General features: G+C 34.4%; 1 protein-coding gene across 10 annotated transcripts in view; it reads left to right on the top strand.

Annotated features, from left to right (window-relative positions):
* EPHA5 (EPH receptor A5) overlaps positions 1 to 16083 on the top strand; it is a gene marked incomplete at both ends in the record, with an annotated part of 319089 nt that overhangs the window by 138440 nt on the left and 164566 nt on the right. For 4 of the 10 annotated variants that reach the window (XM_079712446.1, XM_079712444.1, XM_079712445.1 and 1 more), the window contains 2 exons: positions 4120 to 4275; positions 8240 to 8575. The exons of 4 other annotated variants lie outside the window; for them this stretch is intronic. In XM_079712446.1, coding sequence (XP_079568572.1) covers positions 4120 to 4275; positions 8240 to 8575 — 492 coding nt within the window. The remainder of the gene's footprint in view (positions 1 to 4119; positions 4276 to 8239; positions 8576 to 16083) is intronic. 2 more of the 10 variants (XM_079712449.1, XM_079712448.1) reach the window with 1 other exon arrangement.

Below are 16083 nucleotides of genomic sequence, written 5' to 3'. Positions count from 1 at the left end.
ATTTTGAATGAACTATATCAAGTTGGAATTTAGAGAAATTTTACTGCTTACCTAAATAATTTTTGTTGAATATTGTCATGATTAAAATGTAAAAAGTAAATTTTACTTTTTTGGACTATTATTTATTTTGTTTCCCAAATATATCGTAGCTTCAGGGTATAGAGAATATTTTTTTTATTTTCTCCCCACAGTACAAATATTCCCTGCCACAGTGCTTAACAGAAAGAGTGTCCTCAAAAAAAATAATAATAATACACACAGTCTTCCAAATGTGTTCAGATTAAATCCAAGTTTATCATGAACTACAAGCTTTTTTACCTCCTCCTCCAATTTACATTTCTTGTCTTTTGGCCAGGAATGCTTTTCCTGCAATATTCAGAGGCAGATAAAGGAGTTTCTCAAGTGCTGGAAATTGCAAGTAGGTTAGTATGAATGGAGATAGTGAGTGCAGAAGGAGGTCACATTTAAAGGTTTTCTTAAATATTGTGTGGAAACTTGTAGGTTATGCTAGCATTTTGTAGGAAAATTAACTGGAGTTTCCAAAAGGAGGACATGATCAAATGCTGTGGAGAAGTATGACAACAAGTAGGCTACATTCTTAATAAAAGCAGTGGCAGTGGAGTGGAGTGTGTCAACATGTGACTTAAAATGAGGAGGTGGATATGCATGTATGGAAAACTAATTTAAGAAATTGTGTTCTGCATGGAAACCAAACTTGTTTGGTAACTTTTCCCATTGGGAGAAATGGGGTCATGCGAGATTGATAGTTTTGTTGTTGTTATGTGTTTTGTTTTGCTTCACTTTGTTTCCATTGATGAGTTCTGGAAATTGTATCCGGCTCCTGTTAATGACTACAGGAAGGAGGGAAAGGGGGAGAGAGAGAGGGAGCAAGGGGGAGACAGAGACAGAGACAGAGAGAGAGGGATTGATTGAGAGTGCCCCGAGTATGTAAAAGGGATAGTAGACACTTGGAAGATTACTCTCAGAGAGTTACATTTCCTAATTCAAATAAAGATATTTTTATTTGATAAGAGCAAAGACATTTCCATTTTAACAGGAAGAAAGGTGCATACAGGTTTGGAGATTTGGTGGTAGGAAAATAAGAAAGTTCCTCTCTGATGACTTCTATTTTCTCAGCGTGCACACACAAATATACCATGAGACTCACAAAGGAACAGAGCTTGTAAGGACTTAGAAGAAAGAGGAAAAGCTACAAAATAATCCTTTCAATAGTGGGAACTGAAGTTAATTAAGAAAATAATACTAAGATTGTGTAGCAACATTGCATGTCTCACTTGGATTTAGGGTCATGATTTGAAAGCAATGGATAATTACAGTTTTGTGATATTTTTCTTGGACAACATTAAACCCTACAGTTTTCCTCTCTATACCTCTATTTGGATTTCTTTAGCCACCTCAAATTAAATAATGCTTTAAACATAATCATTATCTTCCCCCAATACATTTCAGATCTAGTGTTCTCTGAGAAAATGGTACCAGTATTGCCAGTGCAGTTTAAGCCAAGCACCTTAGAGCTGTTCTTAAGATTTATCACTCATGCATCTGATCAATTAAATGTATCATGAAATCTTGCTGATTTTACCTCATATTCATCTCCTGAATTTACTTACTCTTATCTATCACCATTGGATCCACTCTTGTCCATTTTCGGACCAATGCAACAGAAACAATAAGGTCAAATGCCTCCAACCATGTTCCTTTCCAATCCATTGCACGTACTACAGTGAAATGATCTCTTAAACACTACTTTGATCTTATTATTTCCATGCTTAAAACATTGTAATGACCTGTTTTTACCTGTTAAATAAAAGTCCCAAATCATAGAAAACATAAGGTGTTTCTGACATGGTATCCTCTTCCCTAACTTCATCTCTGCCTCTTTATCCTACTATCTCCCTGATAAATATTTTAGTGTTTTTCATATCCCTATTGTTCCTCCTCCTCTTTTGGTCCTTTGAAAAGACTTTACCCTCTAAGGCACTGCAGTACTCCTCCTCAAATTGGATAATTTTCCTAATCTTTTACATCTCATCCGAGACTGCTTCCTGAGGGAAGTCTTCTTTGACATCCCAGTCTAAATTAAGTGCCCATATTCACTCTCAAGCTCTTTCTCTTTCCTAGAATAATCATATTTATAATTATTCCTACAGTACCTTTAAGACTCATAAAGGCAGGGCTATGTCTATCTTTTTTACCTTCATAACCCAGTAGCAAGGAAACTTTCTGGCCCACCACCTGCTGAAGGCATTTTGTTCAACTCCTGAACAGAAAGGTACATTTATCTACTTTTTACTTACATTTATATTGTACCCTATTTCCAAAGTTACCATGGAGGGTTGAAAAATAGTGTAATATGTGATATCATATAAAGTTTTTAAATTAAAAGACACTCATTAAAAAGAAATGACTTTTGTTTCATGAGTGATAAATGAGTTCCAAATATGAAGAATATGTAGATCGACAGTTCATGTCTTTGAGAACAAATCATGTTTGAAGTGAGAATGGTTTTACTAAAAAGGATAAAAGAAGAAAAATTGGGTAACTTAGCTAAGAATGGTAGTGGTTGCTACAGCAATCCTATTATAAGAAAAATAATATTTTAAATCTTCTCCTAATCATTTAACTACAAGAATGTCCCTAATATTATCAAAAAGCTCTTCTTATCTTTCAGATACCTTCACATTCACTCTGAATTTATAAGAGCATTAAGTCTTTACTATAGCTATAATTAGATCTACTGAAAAAGTACCTTCTCATTTTTGTCAATTCCTGATTATTCATGGGGATGGCAGAAAACCTTAGCATGGATTACTAAAACCCGAGATCATTTATAGCACATGAAAATTGGCCCCAATTCATTATGTCTATCAAAAAATTCCTTTGAAATACAAGTTTACATTTAAGCTTAGCAAATGTTCATTGATACTTGAATAAATGCTCTTAAGTATATATAGTGAGTTTTCAAAATATGAAAAAACGTAGATGGTTGATTAGCTTTATGTTAACTAAGCTCTAAAAAGTAATCAAACCATCAGTTTGATGGTCTTCACTTTGTCCGTAATGGGCAATTGGAATATTGAAGTTTGGCTTTATTACCCATTGAGAAGAATGAAAGATACAAAAGTCTAGGGAATCTACAGAATAAAGAGACTTACTTTGTTAGCATTTACTTACCTGACCACCAACTTAAGAAAAATATCAGAGAACATTTTCTTCATGTGATTCTAAGTAGGTCAGTTACATTTTTCATTCCATGTCATTTACTCATGTGTGCATTACATAACAATACGTGAACACCTTCTGTGGTCAAACACTGTGATAAGTACTGTGAATGGAAAATTGAATAAGGCACAATTTTTCCCCTTTGTAGAGCATTATAAGTTTTATAGTATAAACATGACTGATATTAGAATAGATGCATGTTGAATCAGTAAGAATCTCAACGAAAAGTTCTAAAATGGAGTAAAATGTAAAACATATGCCTAAAATCTGACTCCTCCTGGAATCAATATAATAATAATAATAATAATAATAATAATAATAATTAATAATAATAATAATGTGAATTAATAATAATGTGAATGATATACTGGTTCAATTATGCATTCTTTCCATTCCAACAGAATTTTGTGAAAGTTTTAGCACCTGCGAATTGGTTTATTTATTAATCAACAAAAAAATTTTAAGTAACTACTGTGTACCATGCCATTCTCTGAGCATAGTGGAAATTTTGTATTTCTTCAACATAAGTTGTATTAATAATAGCATAAATGAAAATTATACTCAAAGCACTTCTTCAGTTTTAAATACATATGTGTATTTGCCTTTATAATTTCTTATAAGCTCCTGTAGCATAAAAATCATTAAAAATATATCTATTCCAACATGTTTAATTTAAATATTTAAAATAAATATTTAATTATCTGAATGAATAGCCTGTTATTTATGATTCAGAAACTGATGAAAAAACTTTTGAAATTAACGAAAAGATGGTGTTATATGTAATCTGTGTATACTAGTCAAAATAATGACATTATTCACAAAACAAACACTGCATCTGTTCCAGGGAAAAGCTTAGTCTCTTATTTCTTTTGACAGTGTGCAGACCTGGGTTCTTCAAAGACTCACCTCACAGCCAGAGCTGCAGCAAATGTCCACCTCACAGTTATACCCATGAGGAAGCTTCAACCTCTTGTGTCTGTGAAAAGGATTATTTCAGGAGGGAGTCTGATCCACCCACAATGGCATGCACAAGTAAGGAAACCCATGGACATTTGGTGATGCTAACTTTCACCAGTTTGAAGAAAGAGCATGATGGAGCCTGTTACATTCTATTACCATTTCCCCTAAAACAGGCATAATGTTTAATCTTCCAATATAGTATTTCACCAGATTTCAACCTTCTTGAGTAAGCATGGAGAAATTTGAGTCTTTTTTATCACTTACCGTGAGAAGCATCCATTTTCCCTCATTTCAAATTCAACATCTGAGCCAGAAATATGGAATTTTTCCTTTTATTTTATTATTTATTTTAGTGTTCATGATAGCCAAACATGACTTTGACAAATCTATTTCCCTGTTTCTGGTAAACCTTTTTAATTTTTCTTCCTCTTCTTCTTCTTCCAAGGCAGCTTTCTGATCACAAAAAATGCAGTACATGGCACTTCTACCTTCTCATTCTAACCTGCCCCACTAAGCTGCAAAGATCAATGAGAAGGTCATTTATAAAAGAAGACAGGAAACACCACACAAACATGGAGAACTGGGGGTTGGCAAATCATATTTAAGAGTTAAATATAAAATCAGTTGTCAACTAGGATTTTCAAGTAGCTGTTGTGTTTATTAACAGTGAGTGTCCTTAACTGTTATTAATTATATGATCAGGTAATCTTATAATGAGTAGATGAATATTAAACATTTAATTCCAAGGGTTGCAGTGGGTACATCCACATCTATCAATGTTTTGGTGTTTTTGTTTTTCTAGTGTTCCACATATTTCTGGGAAGGAAACAAATTTATGTGTTAGTTTGCTTCATGGTAATACTTCTTTAGTTTTTCTACCATAGTCTCTATAGCAGGTCAAACAAAAACAGAAAATTGAAGGGAAGAACAGTGAATCCCATCTCCCCATAACATTCAGTTTCCATGACATCCCATGTTTTGCTATTTTAGATCCCAGTAAGTTGTAGGTGCTTTCAAAGATGAAGACACATTTTTTTGAAATTTAGTATTCACAGGTATCATATATAAAGACATACAATTTCTTTACTTAAATAATAACAAACTGAAATTTTGTCTGAATTTCAGTGTCAATTTCATGTCAGTGAAACATATTTTCATAATTTCTCAAATCATTGACATTAATTAACTCTATTGCTTAAGATCATTCTTTATCACATTCTGATCATTTTATGGGTTAGATGATTACTAATTATAAACAATCATCTTCAAATAGGTAAATGACATTATTATATACATTTTTTGAGAGGATACATTTGAATTGCGGAGATATAAACAATGATTGGATGTGATGCATCTTGGTTTCAGTGGAAATTGCTTCAATTATTCAGAGCAAAAGAAAGCCTAAATAGTGCGGGGGAGTGTTGGCTAGACTGTAGTTTGGTAAATTAGGGAGAGAAAACCATATCTTGACTTATTTAAATTTTATTAATTTTGTAAGTATTCTTTCTTTAAGTAGTCCATGCATGACCTTTATCTTTCTCAGCACAAATGTGAGCCTCCCTTTCTGTAAATTTACTAGGTTTGGGAATGGTGGAGAACCCTGCTCTGGTGGCAAGGACTGCTTAGTTTTCTTTTAGGACCTGAGGCTTTATATTTTCTCTGTCTCCAGGTGTGTGAATTTCTAATACTGTGTCTCAAAAGAACACAAATTTGTATGCATTTCTCAAAAAAGACTATTGGGAGTCCTGTAGAAGATCTTTCTAATATATAATCTGTGAGTGTGTGTGTTCTGTTCTTAGTTGCATTCATAATAACACAAATTCTTCGTATGATGATACCCTTGAACAGATGAGATGGCTTGACTGATGTCTCTTTAGCTCTTTGCCATTAAATTTATGGTTTCAACTACTTTTAATGTTTTTTCTGGTACTCTGGGCAAAAAAAATGTTATAAACCTGTAGGAAAAGAAAATCAAACAAAATTCAGATTCTAATGAATCTGTTCAAATTGAGGGTTCTTCTCACAGCTCTACTTTGGTTCATGCATCACATCTATTAGCAGGACAATGAAATTTCATTACATTATTTTTAGGTGCATGTCAGTCTCAGTCTCCACTGGTTACCTCTACTTTAGGGCTTCCCTTGAATATGAGTTTTATTTTGACTTTGAGAGGCATATGTGCCCCCACCCACAAGCTGAGGGGCTGCTAGTAGCAGAGTCAAGAAAAAGAGTCAGACTCTGATGCAGTTTTTACAGATTTAGAGGAAAGGTGGTAACTCAGGGGTGTATTTCAGTTGGTAGAAAAAGACCCTCAGAAGTTTGATATCTTTTTGAAGTAGACAAATTTCAAGTATATTTTACCTTTTTCTCACAAGTAGACCTGTAACATTTTGATCTCAAATTACATTTTCTCCATAACCTTCCACTATTAAATAAGTAAGGTAGAGGGAATAGAAAAAAAAAAACAACACACTTGTACTTCCATCTTAAGTATTTGTTTCAACTTAAAAGTGACTGTTTTATATAGAAGTGTGTGAGGTTGTATGGAAAAATTCACAGGGGTCCACCACAATAGCTAAAGTGGAGATTGTTTTGTCAAAACTGGCAGCTTTTATGGGGTTATGGGGTTTTTTAATTTTAAGTGACATTTTATAAATAGTAGGTAGCTTTCTTATTACTTTTAAATTTAGTCCTCAGTAGTCATAGCTTAATAAATGTTAGGTAGAAATTAACATTAATTTCTATATTTAGAACAGACAGCACATATTAAGATAACTAATCTATGTCATCCTAAGTAGTTTAATTTATGCTTAGGAATCATTCAGCTACCATCACAGTCCATTTTATTCCCTGTTGGGAAATCTTTACTACGTCTGAAACAAATATAAATGTATTTTCTCTTTGAGAACATCTGATCATATAATATTAACAGCTGACTGAAGTTGTAACTCTGAGTATCTAAAAATCTACAATAGAGTCAGACATTATGCAATGAAATCTTTTAAAGACTTTATTTTTTAGAGCAGTTTCAGGTTCACAACAAAATTGAGAGGAAGGTGTAGAGATTTCCCATGTATCCCCTCTCCGCACACATTCATAGCTTGTCTCATTATCAACGTCCCCCACCAGAGTAATACATTTGTTACAATTGATATGTAAACAAGTTTAATTCTCTTTAGTCTGCTAACTATTATTTCAGAAATAAAGTAATATACACATGAATATTATTTATTATTTATATATAAATTTATTCTGCTGATCCTTCAAGGTCAGAACATGTTCATTCTTCCTCTTATTGTGTTTTTGATAGTTATTTTAAAAATTTTAGGTTTCCAATTAAGTAAAATTCACAATTTTGCAGAGCCACAATATTAAAACAATATCAAAGTAAGCAAACTTTTATTACAGATTGCAATGTTGATCAACTACTTAAATTCTAGTTCTTTCTTGGCATATGAGGGAGGTTCCAAATTTTGTTGGTGGTTTATCAGTAGCTATGCAATTTATTTTGAGATAAACTAAGGCTACTTTTTGTGGAATTTGTAGTCAAGAGCCACACTAATAAATCCTATTTCTACCTGTGCTCATTGCTTAGTAAATCCTTCATGTTTACTTCCTAGGTTTCAGGAATGAGTATCATTGAGGAAGTAATCTGTTCAATCCCCAAGGAGAATTTTTCCTTGGACTTGCCAAAGAACTTGCCACTATTTGAATACATAATTTTATCTAACATTTTTTGCATACATATTTTTACTCCATAATTCTTTACATATACACTAAGCAAAACATCTTTATTTGAATTTGCAACTTTGACAAAATAAGTCATTTCTATAGTATACCAACCCCACTATTGTTTCTACAAAGGTATAACAAGATTTTTCAAAGATTATTACAAATTGATGACTCTTGCATTCTCGCTGATTAACAGATTGATTGCAAATCCATTTTTTTCCTTCAGACCAGAGATTTGTGTAGTAAACAATGCCTAATTTTATCATCTCAAAATTTGTTTTTTTCACTTTACTTTGCAAACCAGGACCCCCCTCAGCTCCTCGGAATGCCATCTCAAATGTTAATGAAACTAGTGTCTTTCTGGAATGGATTCCTCCTGCTGACACTGGTGGAAGGAAAGATGTGTCATATTATATTGCATGCAAGAAGTGCAACTCACATGCAGGTGTGTGTGACGAGTGTGGCGGTCATGTCAGGTACCTCCCCCAGCAAATCGGCCTGAAAAACACCTCTGTCATGATGGTGGATCTGCTTGCTCACACAAACTATACCTTTGAGATTGAGGCAGTGAATGGAGTGTCCGACTTGAGCCCAGGAGCCCGGCAGTATGTGTCTGTAAATGTAACCACAAATCAAGCAGGTAAGTGTGATGTCTAACCAAATCATGTACCTTAGGCCGAGCACCGTCAGTCATCTCCACAGCTCAGGGCTAAGTTGCCTGAGACATGAGAGATGACTTTCCATTATCCAGAGGGTTAGGACTTAAAGTAAAATACATCTTGAAATGTTTTATCTTAGCTTTAAGCAAATAAAAGCTAAGGCTTTCTTAGCAGACACATCCATGGACAGAAAAAAAAAAAAAAAGATAGGCTTTAATTGAATTCTTTCATTAAAAAATACATTTCTGGCTCAAACCCATTTGTAGAAAAATTTTTTATCTCATAATTTCACACAGTGCAATAATTACAGCTCAGATCTACATTTTTGTTGTTTTGTTTACTTCAGGTGTTTTTGTTTAATTCATTAATTTAGCAGGTGATCTGGTAGGTTGGCTTGTTTGTTTGGCACCACATCTGAATTTTCTTTGCAGACTGAAATAGGGTTTTCTTATTATTTCTATTATTATTGTAATAAAAATGCATGAGATAATTTTTTGATAAATCCACTTATCAAAATTAAAGTAACTATGAACCATTGTACAACCACCATACATGTGAAGATACATCTATATGCCATATGAAGACCTTGGAAATATTAGGAAGTAATTATTAAGGAGTAGAGAAAATAGTTCTGCTTGAACTACTAATTCCCCTAAATTTTCCCCTCAAATACTTAATTTTAAATAAACAATATAGAATAATTATTTTCTGTTAAAATAAAAACCAAAGATAAACTACGGCTGAATTAATAACTCATTATGTGGCAAGAGTCATTCAAGGCCTATGAGTAACTTATAATTTGTTTTTGTCAACAAGTACATGGGCGGGAAGAGGCATTAAATGTAACTTTCCTTCTGTTTTTTGACCAAAACTCTCAGTCCAAGGGCATAAGCTTGTTACCTCATAATTACCTCGGGTGGGCTTTTGTGGGTGAGGACATCTTTGCCAGTAGAGTTCTCAATGCAATAGGATGTGTTTGACTGAATCAAATCAGACTTAATTCACATAATGTTAGTATAAGTTTGTAGGTGGTGGAATGATCTGGTTGACAAGAGAATGCTGTTGGTAATCAAGTTTTGGCCAAAATAATTTGAATTATTGGATGTGTCAGGTAAATGAAGTGGTTATATCTTGAGAAAAAGAAAACACATGCCGTTGAGTTCATAGTTATTTTTGACTGAAAAAACTGAAGAAAACATTCAAAAGTGGCCCAGATAATATACAGGTGTTTGCATAATTCACTAAGAATCATTCTAAGCACTCTAGATATTCTCATCCACTTTGAATACATGCCAATAGCACTTTTTTATTCCATGAGAAAAAACACGGTACACGTATACACCACTGTCCTCAGTGAATCCTTTAAATTTTCTGCATTTACTCCCTAACCTAAGGTTGAACTAATAAAAGTGCTAAAAAGAGCTAGACAAAAATAGTGAAAATTAAGTTTTCCTTCAGTATAGACTCAGCTTCTGGCAATACTAGTGTATGTTGATTTTCCATCGCAGCGTCTAGATTCCACAAGTGCTCTGTGAATGTAAACTGCCTTCCCACATCAGAAAAATACTAGCATTAAACATTTGATTTCAGTCTTCATATGCAATGTCTTTCAAGCTTACTTGGTTCTACGTGTGAATCTTCCATTAATATATTGAAAGCATATTGAACAATCATTAAAAGTTGTATCCATTTGGGAGGACATTTTCTAAGCTTGCATAACTTTCTTTGAAAGATATATCTCTGATGAACTAGATGTAAGAAATGGTCGTTTATTTTTTAAATGATGTTATTAATAAATATTTGCTCTAGTTGTCTTTGACTTGCTGACCTGTTAGGACTGCAAAGTGTGTTTTTTGTTTTTTCAACTATAAATACCTTAAATATCAAGAAAGAATAATTTTTATCCAGCTGTTCAAGGTATGGCTATCATGTAAAACAAACATTTGTATTCAGAGTAGAAATTTTTGGTTGCTGCTTCTTTTCCCCAAGTTCTCAGAGTACACATAGTGTAAAATAACTACAAAACTACCCCCAAAAAAATCAAAATAAGAAGGGAGATTTTCACAGCATCTGACATTTCAGACCAACTAAGTCTCAATTTCCACAAAAATTATTAACTTCAAGTAGCTCCTAAAAGCTCTTAGATTCAATGCCACTATGCTGGACATTTATCAAGTACCATCATTATAGAAAGTGGGCTGTAGTAATTGGTTCTAATGTCTGAATTTTTCTTCAGCATTAAATTGAAGAAAGTTATCTGTACCATATGCTGTTTTTATATAAAACTTCTTTCAGCAGATTCCAACATTAGATTTACTCTCCTCTAAGGAGTGTTTTTTGAGAAATGCATTTGTTTCTTAATTGATTTGTCTCAACTTTATAATTTTTTTTTGTCATTTTCTGATTGATTTATATTTGTGACAAGAATGTGATATATGAACTGTCCAGATTCAAAATTATATTCAACAAGTACAAGAAGAAAAAAAAATAGTAATTTTTTCAAGATGAGAATCTTGCATTAAGCTAGAAACTGAAACTGATTAGGTAACCCTGGCTCAGTCTATAAAAGGAAATAATGATTTCGTGCTGAGGATAGTGATTAAATGATTAATTTATGAATGTTTATACAGCATTTAAGACATTTTTCCAGCTATTAAATCATTATGGAGTCTAGCATCTTGCTTTTGTGAGTTGCCTGAATTCAAATGATACTTTTTTGCATGTAATTTAATAGTCAAGTCAAAAGATGAAGTTTTAAGAAAAGCTAAATACTATAATTAGTTGGAATTTATGGGCCTTGTAAAATGCAGCATAAGTAGTTAGGTTGACAAGGAAAGAATTACAGAGTTATTGTGGGGATTATCATGGTCAAGAAATATAAACACATATGAAGGGGGAAATAGAGGAAAAAAGTAATTTACAAATGGACTTGAGGACACAGGGTGGAGGGAGGGGGAAGCTGGGGCAAAGTGAGAGTAGCTTCGAAATATATACACACTACCAAATGTAAAATAGATAGCTAGTGGGAAGCAGCAGTATAGCACAAGGAGATCAGCTCGATGCTTTGCGACGACCTAGAGGGGTAGGTTAGTGATGGTGGGAGGGAGGTTTAAGAGGGAGGGGATATGTATGCATATGGCTGATTCACTTTGTTGTACAAGAGAAACTAACACAGTATTGTGAAGCAATTATACTGCAATAAAGATGTATTTAAAAAGACAAAAAAAGGGCTTCCCTGGTGGCGCAGTGGTTGGGAGTCCACCTGCCGATGCAGGGGACACGGGTTCGTACCCCGGTCAGGGAAGATCCCACATGCCGCGGACCGGCTGGGCCCGTGAGCCGTGGCCGCAAAGCCTGCGTGTCCGGAGCCTGTACTCCGCAGGGGGAGAGGCCACAACAGTGAGAGGCCTGCATGCCGCAAAAAAAAAAAAAAAAGACAAAAAGGTAAAAGAACAGTGTGAGAAGGGGAAAATGATAGGAAAATACTGCGTTGGCCAAAAGATTCATTCGGGTTTTTCCATAACATCTCACGAAAATGTGAATATGTTAATCACATAAAGAACTCTAATAGTCGAATAGCAAAGTATAAATAAAATAATGGATATACAAGCCGTGCTTTATTAAACTAAGACTTAGAAAAGGAATAAAATTCATTGAGCTCCTCCAGTTTTCTAGTGATTTTGTCTTTCTATGCAATGCATTGTTTTAAAAAATTGACGTACATTTAGTAATTTTTCTTTATAGAAAAAAGCATTTAGATTATTTACATGACAATGCTTCTGTTGTTCTCTCCTGTTGTGCTTCTGTTTTATTATTTTAGGGCATCTAAAAGTATATATCTGCTAGATAGATGGATAGATGGAGGGTGATATATCAACTGTATGAAAATTTAAAATCCCATTGAAAGCAGTTACTTTATATGTTTCATTATCTGCTCACAAAAGAGTGTGCATTTATGATGCTCTTCTATAAACATATTAAAAAAAATTTTACTTTAAAATAATTTTGCACTAGGCATACTTTATCAAGAATTAAATCATAAAGCTCTTTTAATATATGCAAATGTATATTTTATCCCTAGAAAGAATAAGCTCATTCTAACTGAAAAACCAAAAGTAATAACACTTTAATTTGCAAAGGTACAGAATCTTAATTCTGAGCTGAAATAGACCAAATTTTAATTGTTTTGAAATAGTCTTAGACTCTTGGACTTTTTCCTCAGAGCACTTGATTAACATGATATGAGTTGCTAAGTGCAACAAACACTTTGGAGGGAGTGTCCCAACCTGTCCCAGACTATCAGAAATATCACTAAGAAACGTGATTACTGTATTTTGAAGGGTTTTATTTCTTGGTTCTTCCAAATGTGTCTGGGGGACATGATAATCTCATTTCATCAGGTACTTTCAATTTGATGCCATTCATGTAGTTGTTCAACATGATGTCAACAGGATGTGGAGATGATCAGGGTTCCTGAGACTAAATTATTCTGTAGAGTTGGAAGTTTAAGAGAATGCTGAATTGAGATGGTAAAATTACATAATTGTTCCTGAGAAGAGGGCAACAAATAATTTCTGTTGGTCTCTATTGATTGAGATGTTAAAAAAAATGTTCATTGTCACTTGCTAGATTATTACTATAATCATTCTGAGGGTCTTTGCTGATTTTCTTCAGTGGAGAGAACTTATTGGCTGTATTTGTAATCACCACTGGATTAAATGTATTGTTGTTTGCCAAGATTAGTTTGTCTTCTATACAGATTAAACAGGTAATTTAAATCGGCATGTTGGTAATCCTCACTCTTTATTCTTTTATTTTTTTATGGTGACACTAATTGCTGCATTCCCCCATGGATCCACTAAAGGTGTGTGTTTACTCTTTTGGCAGGAGGGAGATGCTTTAGTTTGGTCATTACTACAGTTTTACAGCTTTTACTGCATGAGCCTCAGAGACAAAGAGATATTTCTTCCAGTTGAAGAGAAAATCTTCCAAATATACACCAGTAACCTGTTGAAATAATCAAAGAATTGAATGTGCCAGTTGTAATATGCGCTCAGGACAAAATCTCATTCATCACATTACCATCATAGCCTCCGCTCAGATCAGGGTTTCTTAGTGGTATTCCGGATTCACTTGGATTAGTGTTAGCTCAGAAGCAGTTTTCCATAATTTGTGAAATCTATATTCTATACCCTAGTTTGTAAATCTAAATTTAGATCCAGAAATCTACATTTTATAATCTGGGCGGTAACACCCCCCATCCCACTTATCTAGAAATGGCCAGAGATTCCTTTCAGATAAACTGAAAAGGAAAATGTGTAATATTAACGTATGTTACTGTGCACAGTCCTTCTTAAAGACAGTCAGGGCTTCCCTGGTGGCGCAGTGGTTGAGAGTCCGCCTGCCGATGCAGGGGACACGGGTTCGTGCCCCGGTCCAGGAAGATCCCACATGCCACAGAGCGGCTGGGCCCGTGAGCCATGGCTGCTGAGCCTGCGCGTCCGGAGCCTGTGCTCCGCAACGGAAGAGGCCACAACAGTGAGAGGCCTGCGTACCGCAAAAAAAAAAAAAAAAAAAAAAAAAAAAAAAGACAGTAAACTTTCTCTTCTTATTTAGGGGTTATAGAGTAAGTAAACTAAATCAGTCTAGGAATTCGTGAGAGACCATGACTAACTAGGTCACTAAATTTTGATTTGTATTTCTCAGACCTTCATATCATTAGTGGTACAGATCAAATGGCCCATTATTTCAGTCGCTAAATGCCATCGTACTAGACATTTTCCATTCACATCTGCTGCCTATTATGAAACCTGTTCCCATTTTCCTTCTAGTGGTAAAGTGCTACTACTTGGCCTCTGCCATACCCGAACCCTAAAGAAATCAAGAAATCATTTCACTGCATCTTCAACCTCTGTGTTCTCAAGTATAGAGAACAGAAATTTTAGAGATTTTATTTATAAAGGTGGCACTGTCCTCATCAATTTATTTCTTATCATTATGGTAATGAAATTGTCTTCTGGGTCCTTTCTGAAGATGTAATTAGTGGATAGTTTCATAGGTCTTGGAAAATAAATCCTCTCTAACATTCCTATTTCAGTAGGTCATTTAATCCCTTCTTCTACATTAAAACAAGGAATTCCCAGTATCTGAACTTTATTTAAAAACTTAGCTCACCTTTCAGTCCAGATTTTGGTCAACTAATTAAAGAAGCATTTAGCACTTGTGATAGTTACGTGGAGAACGACATTGATCCAGAATCTCTAATCATGCATTTATATCAGCTTGAATGAAATTGTTTCTTGCTTCTCTGTAAGGAACACATAGAATCCATTTTCACACATATTCCCTATGCTTTTGCAGATTTAAGTTACAGAATCTTGTGAGACTCATATTCAAGGAGCTTCTTCTCTCCAGTATTGACCAGGTAGTTGGCTCCCAAGAGGATATTGGGATCTTGAGTTCAGATGGAGTAATAAGTTTGAGCAGGAAGACAAGTACTTCCTTCTATCAGTTAGTGATCTTAGATAAGGTATTGAAGACATGAAGGAACAGCTTCTTCAGTCAGGTGTGGGACAGCTTAATGGTAGCAGGAGAGACTCAGTAAGATTTAGAAGTTGAGAATATTTTGAATCATCTGTATTCTCCTACATATCCACAGGGTTTCACTCTTTTTTTCCGGTCAGTGGCCTCATTTTCTCATAAGACAAGGCAATAAAGTTAATCATTTTAGCAGTTCAGGAATTCTGTGGGATAATACTTGGTTTTTAATGTGCAGTTCTGTCATCCTTTTCACTGTTAAGAGGACGTGAGGTACGGCATGGAGACTCTGATCATCTCAATATGACTTGAGCAGATAATTTAGACTTTGAGAAGTTAATTTTGTTTCTTTAAATTCTGCAGTGCAGTTAGACACAGGCTATCCTTCCTATATTTCTTATATTTCTCATGCTTTTATGGTACTAAAACAGATGGAATTTGGTCACCAAAAATATTATCCCCAAGAATCACTTTATTTGAGGTGACCAGAGGTGATAAGACATATGTCCCGTGTTGTTAGATTACCATCCTTTAAAAATACATAGGTTCTGGCTACAATGAAATTCAACCAGTCAAACCACTGGTCCAAATCCCCATTCCTTTAAAAGACTGTTGTCTACAACACTTCTCTTTGGGGAACATTTTTTGGTTTTAATGTCTATTTTCTTAGTTGCAAACAAAATTTCCTCTGGTTTAAACAGAAAAGCCCTTTAATAAAAGGTATTAACTGGCTTATACAATCATTGAGAAAAATAGATTCAAAGATTAGAGGCAAGTTTCAGGAGAAATGGCCAATACTCTACCAGAGATCTGGCCTGATGAAGCGAAACATTGCCACTGCAGCTGTCAAGCAATAAATGGCAGGCACTTTATTGCAGTTGCTGCTGCCATTAGTAGCATTGCTATTTTGGAATCTCAAATTGAAGCTACTGAAAAATCTTCAGATTTGCCA

Source organism: Hyperoodon ampullatus (genome assembly GCF_949752795.1).
Source record: "Hyperoodon ampullatus genome assembly, chromosome: 1".
NCBI classification, from domain to species: Eukaryota; Metazoa; Chordata; class Mammalia; order Artiodactyla; family Ziphiidae; genus Hyperoodon; species Hyperoodon ampullatus.
Note: the sequence above shows the minus strand (reverse complement) of the source record. Positions and strands in the feature narration are given on the sequence as shown.